We start from the raw sequence: 21,342 nt of genomic DNA, 5'->3' as shown, positions 1-21,342 counted from the left end.
ATGTTTACGCAAAATGCACATTATAATTTCTCATCAAAATAAAGTTCTTTAATACACAATATGAATCTTCAGATTTAAAGAAGAGTTTCTCATATACCTTTATATGAAAAGATCACAAACAAATGAGCCTTCAAAAATTGTGGGCTACATTCAGGCTGATCAGCTGCAGAACAAGCAAAAGAACTGAACAGAAACAGTTCTGAAAAAGTATGTGAAAGTGTATATATTTTTATATATATAATTTGTTTGTCTTGATTATTATAATCACATTTTAACTTTTTAAAAATATAAAAATTCTACTTTCTATCAATTAATATTATTTCTTGAAATTATATATAATAATGATATGATCTGTCAATGTTTGAAATAATGTGTACAATTGACAAGTATTAACATTAAGTTTACATTAATTTATATAACAAGCACTATAATGGTATTGTCACTTTAAGAGTTTAACGCGCATTTCACAGACTCCAACGGGTGTTGCAGTTCACAGTGTAGGAAAAAAGCATAGGTGGTGTAAAATCAAGTGATAGAGAGATTCTGATGTTTGCCGGGTCATTTCATTTATGATCACATGCACATAAAACAATATTTCGTATTTTGAAATATCAAGTTTTGCCTCAATATGGTTTGTCATTTTTTTGGTTTGATACATTCGAAATTCGATATATCGTTCCATCCCTACAAGGCACCGTATTATCGTGATACCGTGGTATATATTGTGAAGGTTACCGTACCGTGAACATTTCATACCGTTACACCCCTACACATAATAAAACAAGCCTGTATGAGAGACACATTTTTACAAGCTCTAGAGACATACTACAAAATCTCTCCAGTTCACTTCTGCAATTGAACATAATTTTACATTTCCCAAAAGTAATAATTTCTTCAAGTGGTATTCTCATTTCTAAGTGCATCTTCAATTCTAATGCAGAGCACAAAATGTTAGCTACTTTGCTGTATTGCGTTACAAGAAAGAGTTCTGTACGCAAGTGAGTTCATTTGAAAAAGGCTTGTAAAAGCAACTGCTTGCCCAGAGAAGTAGGTGGCCAAGCTGTAGCACAGACAAACAAGCCAAAAGACACAGCATGTAGGGCCTACATAACCACGTGTTTCTTCAACTTCGGGCACTTTCAGCACTGGACTTCAAGAAGGTAAAGTCTTGTAAAAACATTTTTTAACGCTCACTAGATTTTTTAAATGTGTCTACTGATAATGTCCCCACAGTGTATGTACATGTATTACAGGAGATTAATGTCCTTTTTGTCTTTTTAAAAAAAAAAAAAAAAAAAAAGGAATGAAAATTTCCACAACAGTGTCTTTCGACCTCATCTCAAATTCTGTATTGTGTTTAACATAATTCTGGAGGAAATGAGATGAATTATAATTTTTGTTTTTGAAATAAATGTCTTTTGTCTTGTTTAGGCTTAATTTACAGCTAACATTTATGTATCATAAACACACACAAATAAAATTTTCAAACTTTTTGCATGCTTTCTGAATTTGGTAAAATTACAAAAAATTGGCAAAATTGTGTGGTGTGGTGGAAATGATGCCATAACTGTGGGACAGTTGTTATAAAAAATCTTTTCACACAATAAATACTGAAACTAAAACATGTAATCATTTGTAATTTTACAATAGATTTTTATAGTTTCATATCGAAAGTCTAGGTCTGGGACAAGGTTAATTTGTTTTTTAAAAAGTACCAAAAATAGATAAAGAAGGCTTGGTAAAAAGTTTCAAAGTTTTTATGTGAATTGAAATCTATTAGTTTTAATAAAAATCAGATACATAATGCAAAAATGATTGTGGTTTATAATAGTGGTCGACTGATATGGGTTTTTTAATGGCCGATGCGATATCCAGAAAGCAGGGTGGCCGATAGGCCGATACAATGCAGATATAGTAAATAATGTAAACATTAAAAAAATTATAAACACTTTGCACTTTATTCATTCAATTTCACACAAAACTTTAACTTTGTAAAAAATGATCTTTAAAAAATAAAACTGAATTTTAAATGATAGCATTTTTTTCTGATTTCTGTTTAGTCATAAAATTTTAGTCATTTTTTTCTACATGAAGAAATTGTTAATATAATAGGAAATGAGGGAGTGGTGTGGCTCGTCAAGCTGGTTGACATAATTTCTAACAGCTGTTTCTCATTACAGTGATAGCGGAGAGATGCCTTAAAACAGCCAAACATGCCAGAGGAAGGCAGAGAGAGAGAGAGAGAGAGAGAGAGACGCAAGCGGCCTCGCTGCATGTTTGTTTATGTTGGGTTTAAGTTTACCATTAAACTTTATGTTTACTATTCAGCCGGTTCCCGCCTCCTCCTTGCCCATCCTTGAACTGTTATAGTGGTGCCGAAACCCGGGAAGGAGGAGGGATGCGCTGTTGTGGTGTCCTTGCCGCTGCCATCCACCAGGGGAGCAGCCGCGGCCATCTGCCTGGGGACGGAGGGGTCACTGCCGGCCACTGAGAGCCGGAGGAACCACAGCCATCTGCCGAGAAGGGGAGGAGCTTTTCTGTCCACCAGGGGCCGGAGGACTCGCTGTTGTCTGCTGGGAAAGGAGCGAGCCGGTTGAGGACCGGGTGACAGCGCATTCGGGAGCCAGCGAGCAAGTTCTTCTCTCTCTCTCCTCTCTCTCTCTGCTTTCCTCTGATGTGTTTGGCTGTTTTAAGACGTCTCTCTGCTATCACTGTAATGAGAAACAACTGTTGGAGATTATGTCAACCAGCTTGACGAGCCACACCACTCCCTCTCTCCCGCAGACAGACACACGACCATGCCCCCTTCACCACAAGACCCAATCAAACCAATTGTACATACAGTACATAGTGAATATGACATTTACTCATAGCGCACATGAAGCGTTTTTACTTTGAAGTTGCACTCACGTGCTTATTTGCATCCAGTGTGAGCAGCAGCAATCTACTGAGAGTTTAAATGCCGTGGATTGCCTGCTTTGATTGTTACAGTCTGACCATCATGATTTGTGAAATATTAAAGGAACTTTTGATCCTGATCCTGAAGTTTTGATTCTGGATGATGGAATTTGCGTTTCAGAGGAAGATATTAGATGAGCGCTTGACAAGAAAACACTGGATTTTTGTGAGATTCGTGAATTACATCTGTTTAAACGAGATATCCACATATTTGCAGATGGTATATGATATAAGTTTTATTGATATTTGCCTTTTTATCATTAGACAAGTAAGTTAAAAGTTACAGGGAACTGCTCAGGAGAGGCTGATGAAAAATGCTTTAGAGGAAGAAATATGAGTGCTCCACAGGATGCTGGATTTGCTCAAGTTTTGTGAGGTTTTTGTATTGCATCTGTTTAAACAAGGTATCCGCAGATGGTATACAACATAAATTTTATTGATATTTGCCTTTTTAATCCTTAGACAAGACCGTTAGGAGAAACAGGGATCTGTTGAGGAGAGACAGGGAGAATGAAACAGGCGAGCACTACCATTTTGAGCTCAAACGCGTCTATCTCTGAAATGCGGGCCGTTTAAATGAGACTGTGATGGCACATAACAACAAAATGAACTGTGATTGGTCATTTACATTTCTCAGGTGGCTCCTTCACATGCAAGCAGGTGATTTTCAGCACCCTCACAGCCTTAAGAAACGAATCGGCCAAACGGGAAACATTATGGCCGATGCGGTAATTAAATTCTGAATGTCGCCCGATTTATTGGCCTCTGCGATATATCGGTTGAACACTACTTTATAATGTTAACATTGATGTAATCACTGTGGCTGTACATCCAGGATCCACATTCTAGCTGCCAGTGCAGGATACATAGTAGGGTTGCGTGGTGTACAAGTACTAACTAAATAGCGTGATACCAAAAAATTAAAAACAGTCCGATATCATCTTGTTGTTAATTTCAGTACCATATTAAAGTATATAGTATCCATCTGCAGAGCAGTGTGTTTAGCATATAAACGGCTCACAAATGACCTTTTTCATCATTGCGGAGATTTCAACTTGCGAGTCGCGGGAAGCTTGATATAACAAACCCTTAAAAACAGGAAGAACTTCAAAGGTCTTTCAAAATAAAAGTCCCGCTGAACTCTACTCAACTGGATTTGTGAAATGAGAGCTCTATTCAACTGGTTTCGTAAAATTGAAGACATTACACGGAAAAATATTACTACTGTATAAAAGAGTAATATTCGAAGTAGTCACAATAATACTCATAACAACAATAATGTCATATTAAATGGTTATATTAGTATTATTATCTGTAAGCAATATCACAAAAGCAAGTGTACTGAATATCAGCAAGCTCTGTTGTGCATCTTTTTTGTTTATATATATATATATATATACACACACACACACACATACACACACACACACACATTAAATTATTATATTTCCATTTGATTAAAGCTGTACAGTATGTATTTGATTAAACACAATTTGACCATAACATTTAATTAAAACATTTAACATGGAGTTCAGAAAAATTTGTATCTATAAGACTTTATGCAGTTCTTTTAGTCAAGTAATTTTCTTTCTAATTTAATCAAAAAGCAACATGATCTCATGTGAATTCGTATGTATTCTTACATAAAGTTTGGTTCTAGTAAACATACATTTTCTTTCGTTTGCAGAGATATTAAAACGTACAGATTGATGGCATCTAAAATGTCATTATTTTACGTATTTACACCTTTAGAAACATACAAATGTTTATGTATACTGATTAAATTTATGAATATTAAATTAATGGAATAAATCAGTTAATTTCATTGCATTTATAATCAATAAGATTAGTTAAATGCATCACGTTTATTTAACGCAGTTGATGCATTTACCTAATTTGACATTAAAACCGTTTCATTGGGTTCTGTGTGATTTCTGCTACTCTATTTAATGTTTTAAAGGATTATATAACTTTAACAAAGACTAATCTTTAAAATGTTAAAATGAATTAAAATTCAGCAATCGTTTAATCATTCGTAAAGCATTTATTTTTTATAAGCCAAAAATACAAAACAAAAACCACAAAAGCACCATAAAACAATCTTAAAAGTAATCCATTTTATTCATTCGCTGTGATCCAAATCTTCAGGTAGCTTTGTGTGAGGAATAAACCCAAATTCAAGCCTTTTATTTAGAAATCTCCATCTCAATTCAGCACAATGCCCGCCGTAACCATCAACCTGCATTGGTTTAGTTTTCATAATTAAAGGTGCAATATGTAACAATTTTCATATAATATTCGCCTTTATTTTTTTGCCAATGTGTGAACGGCTTGCGCAACTTAAAAAATGAGCCCTTCCCGGACTTCCTAGGTTCCTTATTAATACCTGTAGACTGATTTTCATGCGAAGGGAGCGGGTCGCTTTTGCCGGGAAAATCCAAAGAATGTGACGTTTATGCACGCTCCCGAGAGCCTTGCCTCAGACAGTAATAGTTTCTCTCCCGCTATTCAACAGCGACAACAAACTGCAACACTAAGTAACATTATCTTAGAAATGGAATCCAGCAAAGGTCCGGCTCCCAGCACAACACCGACTCCTAAACAAACTCCAAGTAAGCCAAAAAAACAAAAACAAAAAACAACATTTATCTACTGAATCACATCTGGCTAAGCGGGAACATGATCGTGGTCGAGCCAAAAGTAGAGTGAACATTGGCAGAGCATTTGATTCCTGGAGGAACCTTTGTTCGGTTTTGGGGATCAAAACCGCCCCTGAATTGGCGTTCTTCTTATTGGACAGGTAAGCTTACATAAATGCAAAGCATGTGAAATATAGTGCCATAAGGATTGATCTGTGTAATTTTAGCTAACCTGATCTTGCCTGCTAATGCTGACGAATTGCAAACTACCTATAAATAAATTCAACGATCTTCACTTTATACTAAAAGTCATGTATACAGGATAAATGTAAGCAAATATGCTGGTTTCTTATTCATAGTACAACATATGACATACAAAACATACAATAGTATAACAGTGCAGTGCAACAGTAAACTGTCTGGTATAGTTCAGTAGTATGTAGCTGTATGTGTGTATCAGTATGCTTTGTTAGCTGATAAGTAGTTTTAGTTTAGTCTCAAAGTTTGTAGTAAAACGATCATAACTGTATAATTTTAATTATGTTACTTCATCTGTCAGCATGATGCCAGTGGATCACGTTCAGTCTCTTTGTACGTTACGTCATTGTTTTGGCTGATGCTCGCGTCCCTATGGAGTGTGTGCACGAGCACGAGCAACAGGTAGCTGGCTGCAGTTCACTTAACGGCCACAGGTGTCATTAATAACAAGGGTTTCTGAATCTTACATACTGGACCTTTAAAATATTGCCGCCTCAAACATTACAGCACGGGTGTTACGAAGGGATTACATGTCATGTTCCGTCATTTTTTTGGTTTGAATGAAACAGACAATGCCTTCACGGTAGGACTGCACGATTTGGACAAAAATTCATATTGTGATTATTTGGTAAAATATTGCGAATGTGATTTGAGCTGCGATTATGATAGTCAGTTTATTTTTTATTTTTTTAATGTTTTTCACATGTTCATCAACTGTCAAAAGGCTACTGGGGTTTTCACATTTGAGTCCTCTTAAAAAGAACCAAACTGAGACCTTTTTTTAAATTTACCCACAAACAAATAAATATATAAACAATAAAACAAAGAAAAAAAACACAGTCTTCTTCATATTAAAATTGTACCCATCCACCTTGTACCTGTTTATGTCCATCTTGTGATAGGGTCTCAGCCCACTAATCATCATCGGTTTTTGAAACCCAGTGAACTTAAATATTAGTGATGCTCCAATCAGGATTTTTACATTGATCTCCAATCGTCCAACATCTAATCGTCCGAATCTGATAATTTAACATTTTATCAGCAGCTCTGTCAAAACTGGTTTTATGTACAGTTGAAGTCAGAAGTTTTAACCACTCCACAGATTTAATATTAGCAAACTATAGTTTTGGCAAGTCGTTGAGGACATCTACTTTGTGCATGGCACAAGTAATTTTTCCAACAATTGTTTGGATATAACCTGAAAGGCTGCTCAGCAAGGAAGAAGCCACTGCTCCAAAACCACCATAAAAAAGCCAGACTACAGTTTGCAAGTGCAAATGGGGACAAAGATCTTACTTTTTGGATAAATGTCCTCTGGTCTAATGAAACAAAATTTAACTGTCTGGCCATGACCATCGTTATGTTTGGAGGGAAAAGAGTGAGGCTTGCAAACCGAAGAACACCATCCCAACCGTGAAGCATGGGGGTGGCAGCATCATGTTGTGGGGGTGCTTTGCTGCAGGAGGCACTGGTGCACTTGACAAAATATCATGAGGAAGGAAAATTATGTGGATGTATTGAAGCAATATCTCAAGACATCAGCCAGGAAGTTAAAGCTCGGTCGCAAATGGGTCTTCCAAATGGACAATGACCCCAAGCATACCTCCAAAGTTGTGGCAAAATGGCTTAAGGACAGCAAAGTCAAGGTATTGGAGTGGCCATCACTAAGCCCTGACCTAAATCTGCTTGAACATTTGTGGGCAGAACTGAAAAAGCATGTGCGCAAGCAAGGGGGCCTTCAAACCTGACTCAGTTACACCAGTTCTGTCTGGAGGAATGGGCCAAAATTCCAGCAACTTATTGTGAGAAGCTTGTGGAAGGCTACCCAAAACGTTTGACCCAAGTTAAACAATTTAAAGGCAATGCTACCAAATACTAACAAAGTGTATGTAAACTTCTGACCCACTGGGAATGTGATGAAAGAAATAAAAGCTGAAATATATCATTCTCTCTACTACTGTTCTGACATTTCACATTCTTAAAATAAAGTAGTGATCCTAACTGACCTAAGACAGAGAATGTTTTCTAAGATTAAATGTCAGGAATTGTGAAAAACTGAGTTTAAATGTATTTGGCTAAGGTGTATGTAAACTTCTGACTTCAACTGTACATTCCTTCCTTTTCATTTTGTTGGATGTTGGTAATATTAATTCCGCTTTCACTTATTGCCACTCGGAGTGTAATAAGGTTGACGCTCTCTCGTGAGCTAAACAAATGACAGGAGAAAGGAGGAAGAGCGCATGTTTCTGGAATCTGCAGGTGCTACTGTTTATTCTGTTTGCTCAGTAATCATTTTAAAGCTGTTTGAATTATACTCCATCTTGTATTCCACGTTATTATTATGACACCTGTGCCTAGCGGAGACTTTACGCAGGACATGCCGGTTTAGTGTAAATAAAGTGCTTAGCGCACGTAAGCAAACGGACCGAACTCTGAGCACTTTTGTTACTCTAAGCATAATATGGATTTGTGGAGCTCAGAACTGCTCCTAAAACACTGTAATAATACTCTAACTTAATATAGACAGGACAGAGCAGTGCAAATAATCTTTGAAGTGAGCAGACTATTTATTTATTTAAAATCGCAGCCCTTTGCGATTTACTTCACGGCGTGTATCAGATGAAGGTTTCCAGCGATAAATAACATAAATTCCACTCTCTACCTCAAACAAAGCTATTGTATGCTGTCAGGGAGTGCATCAGATGCAGCGCTTTGTCTTTTGAACTATTATGTACTGGATTTTTCCATTTTTCTGAATAATTTATTGTGATTAAATCTATCTGCCAGTTGTGTTTTTTATATGGTTTAGAAATGGTTATGGTTAGGGGTAGGGTGGGATTAGCAGCTGTAACATATTTGAAAATGTATTTTGTGTTATAAATTGTCACTGTACATTAATCTTTATGTTACATCTTTTTATGTGGTTGAAAAGTGGTTATGTTTAGGGGTTGGGTAGTGTTAAGGGATGTAAAACATCTATAAAACAATAAAACGTAAAAAAAAAAAAATTATTTTGCATGTATCATGCATTATTTTGCATTTATCATGCATTACTTGTACTATTTACTAGTTACATTGGTTTGTAAAACACATGTTAAAATCCAGTACTGTCTCTTTAAGAATGCCAGGTTATCTAGCAGTTCATTGTGTGAATCTGTGTTATGTATGTATTTGAGTGCACATTAATGAGAGAGGAGTCGAATGGCTTCTTTTCTGCATCTGTGCATGATTAAAATAAATGTATAATTTTTTTAATGATAAATGACGTATTGTCAGAACAGAAAAGGATATTAAAAGAAATATTATACAATAATAAATAGTTTGCGTGAATCTCGTCTTTGGACACATGTTACACAGAACGAGTCAAACTAAACTTTTACTCTCAACACGCAGTGAAAGGATCTTGGTGCTTCCTCGCCTATATTCTGCTCAACCACTGCGGAGTGAAATATGAAAAAGCAACAGCGATTTTAATTGCAGTGATTTACTTGCATTGCATTGAGTAAAACATTGATCTTGGGATTTAAGAATCAATATTGAGATCATTCAAAAGAAAACTGGGATGCATCGGAAAATCTATATTTTTACCCAGTCCTATAAGGCAGTATGCTAATCTCAGTCAGTATTCATCTTTCAACTTTTTTCCTTACAATGAAAGTGAATGGTGAGTACGGCCGTCATTCAGCTTAACATCTAATTTTCTGTTCCACAGAAGAGAGTTACGTGGGTTTGGAACAACATGAGAGTGAGTAAATGATGCCATATTTTTTATTTATAGGTGAACTGTCTCTTTAAGGCTTTACAGATTATTTCTACCGAGTATACATGTTTGCCAGTGTTTTCAATTTTATTGTGCAAATAGATAAGTTATTTTCATACATGTAACAGCAAACAATGCTTGCTTACCTTCGCAAAGCACTTGGCGGCACCTCCGGCTTCTCTGATTGGCCGTAGCAGCTCGCCGTGCCATCAGGTATCCGACCTTCCACGTGGAACATGGTAGCGGCAGCAGAACTGATAATTCCCACAGCATCCTGCACACGCTTTTCTAGGGGATAATCCCATTCGTCGTACGCAACAGATATTATCCCTGTCGGAAAGGCTTCCGGAGTATGTTCGAGATTTCCTGTTGTCAGACTGGGAACAATCCACACAAAGCCCGCCCCAGTGAGCCCTAGAGAACGGGCTTCATCCAAGACCATCTCTGCTTCGTTTTTGGAGCAGTAGAGAAGGATGACCGGTGACTGGATGCGTTTAAGTTGTACATGGGCACGGTCCTCTGGTTCGCCAACGGCATCCAGCGTCACTACACTTTGAAGGTCCCAACGTACAAAGCTGTGGTCTACCGTGACGCGCACAGTAGTTATGAAGTCCTGGAAACCAGGGAACTTGGTGGTGACCACAGAAAAGATGTGCCAGTCATACTCCTCCATTATAGCAAGCATCAACAGCGCCTCCTGCTGGAGGGAGGCCCCGAACTGGAAAAATGAAGAACTGGCATCCTAGAAGAGAGAACAGGTGGTGGAAGAGAAAAAGAGAAAGGTAAACATATTGAGTAGGAGTGAAGACAGAAAAAGTAAGTACGATAAGGAAAATTGAGGGAACAGGAATGAGGAAAGGGGCGCACATACAGTATCAGGAGCAGATAGCTAGCAGTTGAATACAGGAAAGGGAAAAAACAGAAATTGCTGCTCACTGTCACAATGCAGTTACTGACTGAGTTAAGAATAATGACTGCATCCTTGTGAGGAGACAGGTTGATATCTCCGAATACACAAACACATAAATGAGTGACAATGCAGCTTATGAATATCATGGTTCACGCTCTGTGTAAACACATACATACTGATCTGTCCACCACTGTGCCTAAACAGATTTCAAATACTGAGCTTAAGCAAACAGTGACATGCCAATAAACAGGCAAGAAGGAGGTATTTGACAAGGATTAACCACACACTTGTGTGCAGAATGCAGAAAGAGGCCAAAAGGAATTTCATTTACATGAGGTAAATATATGTTCATCCAGTTCAACTAAACTGTACCTCACTGTAACCGAACCCACTGAGAAAATTGAATCTACGGTGCATAACAGAGTCACGGAGCAATCCATCTTCACAGATCCAAAACTGCGTGCACCAAACTTCGCATACACCAATTATTTCGCATTCTAAAAATATATCAGGCAAACAATTCAGAAGACATTAAAACTGTGTCCCAGATACTCCGAGGACTTGATAAATCAATGCAAATGTAGTGGTTGCATTCGATGGTGTTTTGTGGATGGCATTGTGAATGCAGCACTTGAGTGTGTAAGAGGCTCTAGGATGAAACTGGATTAAGGGTTGCAAACACACACACATACACACACATAGATCCACCCAAATCTCTATGTCTCAGGTGTAAACGCACACAAGCAGAGTTGCATGTATGGAGCTACATGCACACACACAGCATGCCAAATCAAAATTATCAAGTCTCAGGCCAGGTTTAGAAAATTAATCTTACAGATTCACACATAAAAAATCATTTTTTTTTTTTGGTACTTGAGGTGCTAAGAGGTTTTCCAGTTTGGCAGGAGGTTGCTAAGCATGTGAAGAGGGTAAGGATTTAGCTGGAGAGCTTGAGGCTTGAAGGTAGATGCACACACGCACACTGTACAAACAAACACAGAAGATGTGTGCACCTAGAAATTGCTTTAAAGTGCACCCATTATGGTTTTTATACGTGCCTAATTTTGTTTTAAAGGTCTCATACAATAGATTTACATGCATCCAAGGTCAAAAAAACACTTTAATTTGCTCATAATTTAAATTGCAGCATTACCTTTTTTTTACCAGTGTCAAAAACGACTCCTTCAATGATCCATTCTAAACTCCTCCTTTCAGAGAGCCTACTCTGCTCTGATTGGTCAGATGTCCCAGTCTGTTGTGATTGGTCTACCGCTTACAGCGCTTGTCGGAAAGGAAACGCCCACTACCATATCCAAGTTTCAGCTCCGTCTGAAAAAATGTCTGTTTTACCTTACCAATTTGAGCCCAAGTCCGATAGTGATACATCGGAAGATCAACCCCAACCACCATCGTGACGAGAACAGGACGTTTTCAGTGGTAAGTTTATATGTAATTTGACAATAACGTGAGTTAGCCGGTTAGCAGAGGCTAACAGCTAACATGCTAACAGCGTGCAGTGGCTGTAAATGTAAACAGAGCAGAGGTGGGGTTTTTTGTTACCAAATTACGTAGGTTAGTACAGGAAGAAAGTCTGGAATTACTAACAACTCGTTTCAGGTGTTCAGAATCGGTTCTTTCTTTTGGGAGTCAATAACTCCATTTGTCGTGCACTTTGATTTTTGAAACTTTGCAGACTTTTTTTACATTCACAAACAGCTATATAACACACTACATGAAGGTAATATTTAAAAAACCATAACAGGTGCTCTTTAATCAAAGAGGGTATGAGGTCAGAGCTCTGAAATATCTTTTCATTAAAGCACTTTAGGATAGACAGAGTCCAGAGTTTACCCTGACACATGAAAACAAAGCATCCACAAACATTCACAGATATGCATCATGCAAGCCTATATTTGGATACAAAAAAAATAAAAAAAAAGTATTTGAAACCGGTTGGGTACAAATGTTTTTCATGAGTGAACGAACTACCATCCCACAAAACACTGCGAATGATGTAATAAAATAAAACTTATATACAAATATAAAACTACTGATTGTACTGAAGTTGTTGATTATAAGTGTAGAATCAGTATATTTAAAATAATTTGCTAAATATTCAGATCAATAATAAACAAGTAGTTTGACAGTGTAGGATAACCTTAGTTAGGTTGGTTGCATCATTCACTTGGCTGCATCATTCACAGTGCATCATGGAAGTAGGCAGTCACTGCTGGACTTTTTGCCTTGGATCTCTGATTGGTGGATATTCCCCCCTCAGGATCATGGGTAGTGTACTTCTTCCCCAGGAATTTTGTTATTAAACATGATAAAAAAAAAAAAGAGAGAGAAGTTGAAATAATGGAATAATGCGGACTGATGGCTTCAACAGAAGCATATACTGTCGATTATCAAAATTCTACTCCCGGAACCAGTCTGTTGTGCTATGTTCTGATTGAATTCCGGTAGATTCACTTCGTTCTCAACATTTGAATAAAAGATAGCCACCTCTATTTTGAGGCATAAAGATGTGGGTGGATTAAGGAAATGCACTGCAACAGTACCGTAAAAGAATCAGCACAATACAGCAGCAAAATATGCAAACTGTCTATATACTGCACACATTGGAAAAATAGTCAGGAATGGCCTTCTCTAGTGGTCCTAGTAATGCCAACATTAGGTTAGCCCATTGCTGTACTGTACATACTCATTTCAGCTAGCATGCCTCTGACAGAGTGAGAGACATTGTCTCTGACATTCATTACTTTAGTCACCATTCTCTATTCAGCAACTACCTCCCGAGAGTCTAGGTAAAATCAAAATGACAGAACTTGTCTTTTTGATGAGCTTTAGCATCCCCTACTCTGATACCAGAATCCCAGCACACTCCAAATACAAAAACTGCAACATTGTCATGCTGTAGAACATCTGGCTAACAGAATATTTCAGAAGTTCCTAAACTTTTTTGTCAGCTGAACCCCTATGAAATAAATTATTTACTTAAAGTACCTCCTGATATTTGATGTTGTTAATTAATTTTACATCTTTGCACTTTATTTGTATTATTCTTGTTATATTAAAAACCATTATTACATTTATCGTTTTTACAATAGTTATGTAAAATTTATTATATACTGTAAAATTATATAACATTTCCATCATTCCATCATCCATTTTTGTCATTTTTGTTTTAATTTCCCTGATAATATTATAAATGTATTATTGTATGTCTTTCCATAAGATCTTCAGCCACTATGCAAGGAAAAAGTAGCCAGCCACATAAAATCACAAATTTAAGACATGGCAGAAACTTCTGCCATTTGGTTGGTCGCTTCTGCAGTGAACTGAAACAATGTCAGGTTTACGACTCCAATGCTACTTTTTAAAAAATGATTGTGTTGCTGAAAATGAAAGTAATTATTACATCATAACTTTGTATAGTGAGAAGTGTGTAATTTACTTTTGCATTGAAAAATGCCATTATCTCAACTTCAGGAAAGAGAGCAAAGGCTTATATGCCACAAGGATGGTTGAAAGGTTTTAAACACACAATGCTTGGCTTCTTTCTTGTTTATTATTTGTGAATTGATGGAAAATATTTGGAATTATCCATCAAGGTTTAAAAAAAAAAAAAATACACAACTTTTCACAAAACCTTCTACAGTTACCTCATGAACTCCCCTTTTGGTAAACTCTGGAACATATGAAACATCTTACTACCAGTTGAATGCTTTGAGCCTCATATGGAAGTAAAATCATCTCTGGAAATTCCTGTATATGGCCTTGGTGTCCATATCAGTCCACCTATGAGAGTTCACCCCTACCTTCTTGGTTTTTACCAAGTGGTTGATTTGCAGGATTTGTTGGTGGCTCACTCCATAGTCCATACCATTCCACAAAGCTCTAAACCAGTATTTACTCTGCATCCTGACCACATCCAATACACCAAACAATCAGATTATAAATGAGATGCCAGGCCTATCCAGATGGAAATTGACCTTTTATGGCATGTAGATGATTGCATCCCAACAACAGGCCCAACTCCACAGGGAGGCCAGGGTGGGCAAGGCCAACCCAATCATGAGATCGTCCCACGTCATGAAGGATACAAGTATACTGTGCATGCTTGTTGTCTTGTAAGTGGTACCTTATGCCTTCTGTGGGAACACCCATCTCTGCCATCTCTACCGAGTGTTGTCCCATCATTGATATGTGGGAGCGACTCCAGTAACCCTTGACCTCCCCACCTGTGCAACAGCAACTGTCTTGGAAGCTTGTCACCAGATAACAGCACAGAGTTTACCCTCAATATACCACAACAATGCACCTCAAGAACGCCTTGGCACGAACAACCAGCAAGCTTAAACTCTACTCTGCTTTCTCAACTGCATGCAAACACCCTCTCCAAGACATTTATAACTCCACTCACTCCTCTTCCCTGTCACAAATACATACACCATGGGTCGGCAACCTATGGCATGCGTAGGGTTAAATCACTGGCACGCCAGCAACGGTGAGAGAGAAGTAAAAAATAAGTAAAATGTGTCTTTGCATTTATAGCATATACTTGTTTAATCAAAACCTGCTGTAATTAAGTTTGAATATTTAATAAGTCAAAAAGGCCTTTTATTATTTACTGTATCTGGACTAATAATTAAAGCAGTAAAGATGCATATTTCATGACTAATGGTAGTTTTCATTTTTATATACGTCACATTTCTCAGGTTTTATAAGTATGTTAAACGTGTGAGGATGTGTCTTCATCAACCTGTTACATGTCTGGCAGAATTATACAGGCCTATTGAAACTGGTTTTCAGAAGAAATACCTTTTGGAGTGCTACTTGCTGGAGGGACCTCGTAGAGTAAAATCCCAGAAGGTGCTCTTTGGTTAGGTTTCAATCATGATAATTAGAAGAAAAGTCCAAGGCACTTCTAGTACAAAACTTAAAAAGCCTTGATTGTGGTTTGGCAGGACACATTAGGACTGCACACCAGTCACTGGTATTAACATTTTTAATGTCTTAATGTGACCAGCCAAACAACAAAGGCTTTAACTTTTGTACTAAATGAAGTGCCTTGGAATTTTCTTCTAATTTCCATGATTAAAACTGGTATCTCAAAAAGAACCTACATACTGTATATTTCAACATGATCACACAGAAAGTCAGCATGTTGCTACCGAATGTTCCAGTACCCTGAAATCAGCCATCTCCTGACTAATAATGTGTTGCATCAACAGTGTGGGAAACTCGCATTCTCGTCCTGCATTGAAACCAGAAAGTAATAGTGTTCGCATTATCCATGACAAGCACGGTTCAGAGGTTTAGATTAAATTTTTTCTCCACTGGCAGTAAGGTTTAGGGTTGGGGTTTGGGGGTAGAGTTCACAAAATATGTATTCCACTTCACTGTATTACGTCATTTACAACTCGTTTTTAACTTGCTTTTTGGCAACCCTCTGTGGACATTTCACATGGAAACCAGCTCACATGTGGCCTTGTTCAAAAACACTTCCCGCTTCGGCCACTGGGCGCAGTGCTTCAAATTTCAGCAAGCACAGACAGAGTTTAGCTCGTCATTTGTATTGAAAATATGTATGGATTGACTTCTGTGGATTGACCTCTGTTCAACAAAAAAAAAAAAACAATACAACTCATCCAATTTGGTGATGTCATACCAAAGTCCGTCTTGCTGTATTCAAGATAAAACAAAATAATAAATGCACAATGTAATGTAATACTTTTTATTTTGCAGCACATAAAAGGAATTATGATGTGCATTGCATCGTGACCCAACTATAGTTATAATTTTGTGCCTCGGGATTTTTTTCTGATTCCTGTCATTATCAGATAAACTCTCCAGGCTAAAGGCAAACATGGAAAATATTAGTATTACAAAATTATACTTACAGATACAATGACGAAATCCAATTGTAAATCTCAGGAATAGGACATAATGAGCCAAATAAGTTGAAAAAACATACATGGATAAATAACATGAATACAGAACAGAGTGACAAAAGATAAAATGAACCGATACTGAAAAAAAAAAAAAAGAGCTAAACAGTATCCAATTCATCCATTTTCATCTGTGAACAATGGTCTTCTGATCAGTGGCCTTATTGGTACTACTGTTTCTGTCCACGTTGTAATTTTTGATGATAGCTGTTGTTTCTTACCCACTTGAATGGCTTAAAACTAATTGGATGGGACTTAATCAGGCACCAGTACAGCATGATTAAAAAACTCAGCTTTAGGCATCCTGTGAGCGTTCAGGGACAAACAATAAAAAAAATAATACTTTTTTTGTTTTTGTTTGTTTAATCTGAATCCAACGGCGTGTGTTTGATATAAAAATGACAGCAAACAAGGAGGTACTGATGGTGGAAACAGTACAAGCCTGGCAGAGCATCACAAAAGGAAGATATAATAAAGGTTGTATATAAATGGCTGACTTCAGGCAATGATTAACTGCTATAGTGACAGTGTTGCTTTCCATCATGTCACACTATCCACTACATTTGGTGCCAAAATGGTTTACCATTTATTCAATAATTTTCAACATTTCATACTTTAACCTTAAATAAACAGACATTAATCATTGCAACTCCTTATATAGGGGCCCCAAAAATATTTGGACATTTAAGATACCCCTTTTTAGAATGACTTTTAGCCAATAGTCCCATGGTCATTTTTGGTGGATGTATAAAGTCTGTTCCCCTGAAGTTCACATGGCATCCAAACAGAGTAACCACCTGTGTAGTTCATCACATTAACTCTGGATATGTAACACATTTTTGTGATATGTATCGCTTGAAAAGTGTGCTTGTGCTATTCTTCTCTAAAATAAGTGATTCCAAAGTTCTGATATTTTGATATCTAATGCAATGACAGTCATTCATTTTTAAGCTCAAGTCTTCAAATACCACTTTTGGGGCCACTGTGTATCCAAATGTATCTAAATATAAATGGTAACACTTAACAATAAGGTTCCATGGGGGCCCTGGGTAGCTCAGCAAGTATTGACGCTGACTACCACCCCTGGAGTCGCGAGTTCGAATTCAGGGCATACTGAGTGACTCCATCCAGGTCTACTAAGCAACCAAATTGGCCCGGTTGCTAGGGAGGGTAGAGTCACATGGGGTAACCTCTAGGTGGTCGCTATAATATGTGGTTCTCGCTCTCGGTGGGGCACGTGGTGAGTTGTGCATGGATGCCGCAGAGAATAGCGTGAAGCTTCCACACGTGGTACGTCTCCACGGTAATGCACTCAACATGCCACGTGATAAGATGCCGCGGCTTGACTGTCTCAGGCAACTGAGATTCATCCTCCGCCACCCAGATTGAGGCGAGTCACTACACCACCATGAGGACTTAGAGCACATTGGGAATTGGGCATTCCAAAATGGGGAGAAAAAAAACCCCAATAAGGTTCCATTCATTAACATTAAAGCATTAGGTATCATGAACAAACAATTAACAATATATATATATATATATATTTATATTTACAGCATTTATTAATCTTGATCTTATTAATCTTAATGTTTGTTAATTTGTAAAAAAAAAAATACTATTGTTCATTGTTAGTTCATCTTAGTTCATTGTGCATTAATGTTAACAAGTACAACTTTTAATTTAAAAAATGTTTTAGTATATATTTTAATTAACATTAACTAAGATTAATAAATACTGTAAAAGTAGTTCATGTTAACTAATGTTGTTAACAAATGGAACCTTATTGTAAAGTGTTACCATATAAACTAACATTTTGTCTGTTCTCTTTCCCTTAACCCAAACTGATCACACTGTGAATTCGGCTGCGGTAGGTTGAAACTTTTTTAGCTAAAATCGGACTGTGGTCACTGAAATTTAAACCATTGCCATTGTTGTTGAACATATGGGCATATCTAAGCTCCAGTTTCCAAGTGAAATGTCCACAGAGTGGTGCAAAATGTGAGTTTGTAAATTAGTTGTAAATTATGTAATACAGTCAACATGAAAGCATATTTCAGGGGTAGGCAACCTATGGCACCCATGCCAGCATTGACACATGGAAGGGTAATCACTGGCACAACTGCAACGGCGAGAGAGAAGTAGACTATTTTATTTATATAAATTCTGCCCCTGCGTTCCAATCTACATCTTGATGTAATCCTTCCTCAAGGTCACCCAGTGTAAGCTGAATGGGAGGCTAAACAAAAAGTTAAAATGTGACGAGACTGCAGTATACCAGAGACTATTTAACAGAGACGGGTCACTTCTGTTAAAATGAATGGGAGAAATTAGAATGCCCAACCAAGGAGCTCACACCCAATGGTCAACGGATGTAGAAAGGAAGTCCCGCCTTACAGGTAAAAGAGCCAATCACCTTTTAGATACAGACATGGCCTGTCAATCAACTCGAGAATGCACATGCACATTAGCTATACAAGCCAGGACAATTTACCCAGTTTTAAAGCAGTTCATTTTTCCAGTGTTAGCAAATTCAACTCACGCAGCTCAAGCGGAAAAATCCTCAACTGGATTTTTGGATTAGATGAATCCATATCTAATATCTTCTTCTATACACGGATTAACATGATGTTGTTTCTTCTGTTTATATCTTGCACTGTTAAAATCTTGCAATATCATTTTTATTGTCATATTCGGCATCAGTACATTAATAAAATAATTTAATTATCGTAATGATACGCCTTTCTCGTTTCGTCTTTGTTATCGTTGACGAAATAAAAAAAAATCTTCGTCAATAAAATCACTGACGAAAACGTTCGTTGATGAAGGTTTTTTTCGTCAACGATAACGAAGACAAGACGAAAAAGGCGCATCATTACACTTGGCTGTAACACTGGGCTGTACATAATGTACAAATAATGAAGTCTTACATTGAACTCAAATCAAGAGTTTAAGAGAATTTAAGAGTTTTACCTCTTAAATTGACTAGGCTCCAGACTAAATAAAGACGTAAACTGAAACATTAAGGAGCCAAATGGCTGTTTTTAGTCGCCAAATCACAGAATTGCTCGATTTAGATAGAAAGCTGAAGAAAAGACAGCTGATAACCCAATAATCTGAGGTAAACACAATATATTGTTGAGAAGATAAGTTTGCATTCCCTTTTGTCTCCAGTGTTCACACCCCTTTCATAATTTATACAAATAAAAGAGATTTTTTTATTTAGTACTGCCCTTCAGAATCTACATTACAAATAATTACATATAGTATGCATATAGTAGTGTGTTGTTTTCTTGAGCAATGAATGTTTGCACCTTGTGTATTAATTATGTACAAGTCCCTCAATTGTCCTAAGTGTCAAAAGCTTGATCGATATATTATATAATGATATGATATAAATATATACAATTCATTTTTTTTTTTTTTTTTTTATATTGCCTTAGTCTTTCTTTATGGATAGTGGATGGCCCAGACACAGAGACTACAAGAGTGCAAATTGAAAGAAATTCCAGATGCAGTTTATTGTGCTACTCCAATCCCAATCAATATTTAACAGAAGAAAAAAAGTGGTACCCAATATGGGACTTTTAATTATAAAGAAGCCCGAAATACACATGGGACTCTTATTTTGAAATGTCTGCACTCCCAGTTGTAAACTCACTGACAGCTGATTCGCTGAGAAAGTGAATCTGATTCGGACTGCTAACCTGAACTCCTGGGTTCAAACCCGCAGTTCTTTTCGGGTGATTCATGAAAAAGATCCAGTTCAAAAGAGTCATTTGTTCACGACTCTCTCACACTAGGTTTTTTGTTGCATGCGGTGCAGCGAGCTCATCAGAAACAGAACGGGTGAAAAGCGGCATGAAACACACTGGTGCGTGCTCTAAAAATATATTTAGTAACTCACAAGATGATATATGACGAAACTGCATATGAACGCACACAACACGACTGTCACCAAATGGCGACTAGATGTTAAAATAGTTACAATCAATTATTTTTTGTCGCATTTGCGACTATTTTAGTCACAGTCTGGAGCCTTGATTGATAAGTGTAGCACAGTACAAACATTGATAGTAGATAAAACACTTGAACAATCATATTAAAATATACTGGTAACTGGTGGTGATTGTGGAGAGTCCCCTGTTCTCTACGTAAAAGCACTTTTGAGTGTAGTGTCAGAAAAGTGCTATGTGTGTAAAATTAATTCATTCAAAATATGTAAATAAGAGTGCTGTTTATCTTCAAACAAGTAATACTTCATTTTTTAAATGTTTAATTGTATAACATAATAATGTCAACATAGCACGTTATGACTTCGGCTCAGAGTTTCTTCCAGTCATGATCACACACAGGCGATGTCCAAGTAAGCTCAATTCATGAGTTTCATCTGCCAGAAGAGCAATGTCGAAACACGACGGACGTAAAGTTTTATTCTGCAAATTGCTTGCAGTTTTAAATTTTAACCACAGATCTCGCTAGGGAGCACAAAGTTACGTAGTGCAGCTTTAACCATACACCCTAACCCAAACTCCAACCCCACACCTGACGTCAGTAGAGTAAAAATTTAATCTTAAGAGGGAAAATGCAACCTCTGAATCACACTTCATTATGTGAATGCCACTATTTTCTGGTTTCCATGGGACCAGAACCTGTGTCTCGGAGGCAGCATCACAGAGAAAGGAAACACATTTGAATTGAAGCAAAGATGTCTGGTGGGGGATGGTGCATGTCAATAACTGCAAAAAGGGATCAGTGTACCGCAACATTCGGTAGCAACATGTTGAGATCCCGTGTGATCACATTGTTTACCCATGGGTGTCACAACAGCCTCTTTTATTCCTTGTATTTTCTGATCAAAATCAA

General features: G+C 37.3%; 1 protein-coding gene across 1 annotated transcript in view; it reads right to left on the bottom strand.

Annotated features, from left to right (window-relative positions):
* Window positions 1–21,342, bottom strand: part of LOC127445419 (glutamate receptor ionotropic, NMDA 2A-like) — a 153,559-nt gene that overhangs the window by 55,627 nt on the left and 76,590 nt on the right. Inside the window, exon 4 of the mRNA XM_051705477.1 lies at window positions 9,762–10,357. Coding sequence (XP_051561437.1) covers window positions 9,762–10,357 — 596 coding nt within the window. The remainder of the gene's footprint in view (window positions 1–9,761; window positions 10,358–21,342) is intronic.

The sequence above is a fragment of the Myxocyprinus asiaticus genome, chromosome 8 (genome assembly GCF_019703515.2).
Source record: "Myxocyprinus asiaticus isolate MX2 ecotype Aquarium Trade chromosome 8, UBuf_Myxa_2, whole genome shotgun sequence".
In the NCBI taxonomy this organism is placed as follows: domain Eukaryota; kingdom Metazoa; phylum Chordata; class Actinopteri; order Cypriniformes; family Catostomidae; genus Myxocyprinus; species Myxocyprinus asiaticus.
This window is presented reverse-complemented; position numbering and strand designations above follow the sequence as displayed.